The sequence below is a fragment of the Arachis ipaensis genome, chromosome B06, assembly GCF_000816755.2.
Source record: "Arachis ipaensis cultivar K30076 chromosome B06, Araip1.1, whole genome shotgun sequence".
Taxonomy (NCBI): Eukaryota; Viridiplantae; Streptophyta; class Magnoliopsida; order Fabales; family Fabaceae; genus Arachis; species Arachis ipaensis.
This window is the reverse complement of record NC_029790.2, coordinates 135,097,634-135,100,085: the sequence shown is the minus strand read 5'-3', so window position 1 is coordinate 135,100,085 and position 2,452 is coordinate 135,097,634. Positions and strand designations below refer to the sequence as shown.

Genomic DNA, 2,452 nt, shown 5'->3' with positions numbered 1-2,452 from the left:
GATTAAAGGTTTAATTATTTTAAATTTATATATTTTAATTGTGGAATGGAATGCCTAATAGATAATGTTTTATACTAAACTAAAGAGTTTACTTGCCCTGTTTTAAATTTGTAGGACTTTGTATAATTGTTATCTTCATGATACTGAGATGCCTTGGAGGTTATGATAATCAAAATGATAATGATAATCACAATAGTAATGTTACAATTGACACAAGCAACAACAATAATAATGTATTAGTTTCTTCATCACAAGAAATTACTGAACCAATGATGCATCATCATCATGTGAAGCCAAATCCAAAAAATGATGAAGAAGAAGAATCATCAGAAGATGGTTCTAGTTGCTCCTCAGAGGAATTATATGATGAGAAATTGTGTGTCATTTGCTATGATGAACAAAGAAATTGCTTCTTTGTTCCTTGTGGCCACTCTGCCACTTGCTTTCCCTGTGCAAAGAGGTATATATGCATTCATACTTTATATAATTAAATTAATCCCTAGAATTTCTATTATATATTTATATACTAAGTTCAATTTTAATATACTGATAATATAAAGAATTTTATACGACCATCTAATGAAATTTGTGCATTTAGATGAGTTTTTAATTAGTGAATTTAAAATTAGTTATTTTTACTGACATAATAATACACGATTAGATATCTGTGTAAATTTTTTTTACACTTTCATTACATAAAAATCAAATTTTTATATGCATATTAAGTCTCATAATTTAAATATATTTTTAGATTTAATATTCTTTTTAATACTAATTCTTCGGTTTTTTATACCTAAGTAAGTAAAATTCTATTAAGCAATTAATAAAGTACATTGTATTGTCTTTATAATACTTTACGTTAACTATTTTACTAACTTTTATATGTTAAATTAAAAAAAAAATTGTGGTATCTTGTAATTTCATATCCGTGTCTCAAAAATAAAAATAAAAAATGTAGATTTTCAATTATTTAGAGTCCATATTTAATTTTTCAGGATTGTGGATGGAGAGAGCAAAGTGTGCCCTGTGTGCAGAAGGCTCATTCACAAAGTGCGAAGATTATTTATGAGTTAGGCTTTGTCAAAATGTTATCATATTAATAATGTATGTGTGTATTGATTAGTAGTGTTACTCCATGATTCACTTTAATTATTCCCATATAGCTTACTTTTTTTTATTTTTTATTTATTTCCCATCAAGCTTCTAGGGAATGAGTTACTAGCTATGATTTCGATTTTGAGCTCTCTTCGCTATCAAATTTTTTTTTTTCAAATCACTTTTTTTTCCTCTTGAAAGATATAATATATGTGTCTTTATTATTTTATTATTTTGCCTTGAGAGTATAATGCAAAATAAGTGTTGGACAATATATTTAAAGTTGTGAGTTATAGACAGACAATGAAAATATTAAATAATGTGAACAATTAATATATCGAATGTTCATTTTACTAGGTGTACGAATGGTAGGTTATTCTAATATTAAGATTTAAGAGGGTAATTTGAAGGTATATATAGTGTGTTTTGATTTGATTGGTGGTTATTCATCTTATTCAAAAAAAATTTATTGATTACCTAGCATTATTTCGATGGATTAATATATTTTGTCTTGGGTTTGAACAATGTAAATAATTATATATATACCTGGACGAGCCATTGAGGCTTCAAAGAAAGAAGAGGTGAGCACAAGGCACACAAGAAGAAGAGTTACAAAAGATAGCTTCATGTTCTTTGGCTTTGAGAGATTATTATATATTGTTGAATAATTGAGAAAATGGGGAAGTGAAGAAGATGAAGAAAGAACTCTTTTGAGTGATTGTAAGATATATATGGAGTAGTTAATTAGATGAGAGTGGCACTGAATAATAATGTGTCGTTGGATTGTGGGAATGTGAAGTAGGGAGTGCACTTATTTATATAGCACCGAGTGAAGGGTAGGTGAAATACATGGAAGATACAAAAAGTTACATTATACCGTTCCCTATAGATAGTTAAATTCTTTGACTCTCATTCTTTTCGAAATTCGAGTTTTATATTTAAGAATTTATTATTAATTAATAAATGAGGAATACTAGGGCAGTAACTTTTGTGATTTGTAGCCATCAAATAGTCATCAATGATAATTTTAATGGTGTGAGATTGGTGTGACATTTCATCTAATGGTTTACTTTTCTTTACTGGTTACATGCTTGCCAGAATTTAACAAAGTTGCTGTCCCTAGATTTTTTTTTAATAAATTATTATACCAATGTAAGTTAGTATAGATGGGCGAAGGTTTGTACATTTTAATCATCTCCTTGCTTGTATTTGTTTAAAAGGATGGAGTATTTGTTTAAAGGGATGGAACATTGAGATAGAAATATAAAGACATAAAATTATATTTGATAGATGAAATATAGATAGAGATATTTTATTAATATTTAGAGAAATTAAATTAATATATTTTATGTTTAAA

General features: G+C 27.0%; 1 protein-coding gene across 3 annotated transcripts in view; it reads left to right on the top strand.

Moving 5' to 3' along the window:
- LOC110263648 overlaps nucleotides 1-1,803 on the top strand; it is a 4,305-nt gene extending 2,502 nt beyond the window's left edge. For all 3 annotated transcript variants that reach the window (XM_021105317.1, XM_021105316.1, XM_021105318.1), the window contains 2 exons: nucleotides 115-460; nucleotides 996-1,803. In XM_021105317.1, coding sequence (XP_020960976.1) covers nucleotides 115-460; nucleotides 996-1,074 — 425 coding nt within the window. In that variant the 3' untranslated portion in view covers nucleotides 1,075-1,803. The remainder of the gene's footprint in view (nucleotides 1-114; nucleotides 461-995) is intronic.